We start from the raw sequence: 1266 nt of genomic DNA on the forward strand, positions 1-1266 counted from the left end.
ATATATATATATATATCAGGGCGCAAAGAGCAGGGAAGGGAAAAAGGGACCCCTTCTGAGGTGAGTCATCTCTCCTTAAATTGTCTTCTTGGAAATTTCCTACATTTGTACATATATCTCATCAACTATAACCCAGTACTATGTCCAATTCTAAATGGCAAGGAGGCTGGGCAAATGTATTCTTTTGACTAAGCACACTAATGCCATAAATACAATTTGAGATCTGTTTCTAAAGAAGAAAAGATAAATGGATATGAGTGGCCACTGCAGTTTCTGTCACAGATGGTCAACGTTTCTGAAAGGTGAAAGCCAATTTCACTGCCATGCCATTTCATCTCACCAGATAAAGATGGTGTCATTTTCCTCCTCTTTTAACATCAATGAAATGAAGTGGGAATAACAATAATTTTATTAAGACTAATACTAATATATTAATGAAAGGAAGCACAATTATATAAAATTTCAACAGAAAACATAAAGCAGCTTAATGCTGTAAGAGCCATTCTCATTGTACCAGTTCTCTTTCTGCCAGATTATACTTCATTGTGTTAGTGTATTACTGTTCTGTATATATCTAATGATTTAAGAACTAATAAGAAACTCTACAATGAAATTAAGTTGATTATGTAGAATTAATTTTCTACTGTTTTCCCTCTGATATATTTCTAAGCTATGCTAGCACAAGGATTTGTACAACTATTGACCTCATCTGTGTTTTAATTAGCAACATTTAAGACCATGCATCTTGGAATAGTAACGAAGAAAAGATAAGGTACCATTTTGTAGAAACATAGTGACATGAAAAATCCTACAGGCAACTTTAATGTAATTTAAAGTTCAATAGTAGGTTGACAGAAAAATCAATGCATTGAATTTATATCATAAAAATTAAAATGTGGAATATGAAAAATGATTATTTTAACTGAATGCCTAAACCAAAGTCATTCCTAAAGTTGGAGTTTTCTTGTATTTCTTGGCCAGGAGAATGGCCCTGGATATTGGGTAAAATAGGCTTCAGAAACTTGAACTCACTGTTTCCTGAGCCTCCTGTGAGACAAACCTCATACTGGTAGCTCTGAGACAGAGTCCCAGTACCACTGACGTCCACCAGGTGCCCTGGAAAGGGGCCCTCAGGTACTGAGTAGCGACTCACAGAGACCGCCCTGTCCCGCCTGCACAGCCTCACCGCCACGAACAGCACCACCGAGAACAGGAAGAGCGACGACACCGAGGCCAAGGCGATGACCAAGTAGACGGTGAGCGAGT

General features: G+C 37.8%; 1 protein-coding gene across 1 annotated transcript in view; it reads right to left on the minus strand.

The window, feature by feature from the left end:
- Positions 1 to 913: 913 nt before the first annotated feature.
- LOC100955915 (protocadherin beta-8) overlaps positions 914 to 1266 on the minus strand; it is a 2595-nt gene continuing 2242 nt past the window's right edge. Inside the window, exon 2 of the mRNA XM_012806963.1 lies at positions 914 to 1265. Coding sequence (XP_012662417.1) covers positions 914 to 1265 — 352 coding nt within the window. The remainder of the gene's footprint in view (position 1266) is intronic.

This window comes from Otolemur garnettii, unplaced genomic scaffold, assembly GCF_000181295.1.
Source record: "Otolemur garnettii isolate 467f Iridium unplaced genomic scaffold, OtoGar3 scaffold00003, whole genome shotgun sequence".
Classification (NCBI taxonomy): Eukaryota; Metazoa; Chordata; class Mammalia; order Primates; family Galagidae; genus Otolemur; species Otolemur garnettii.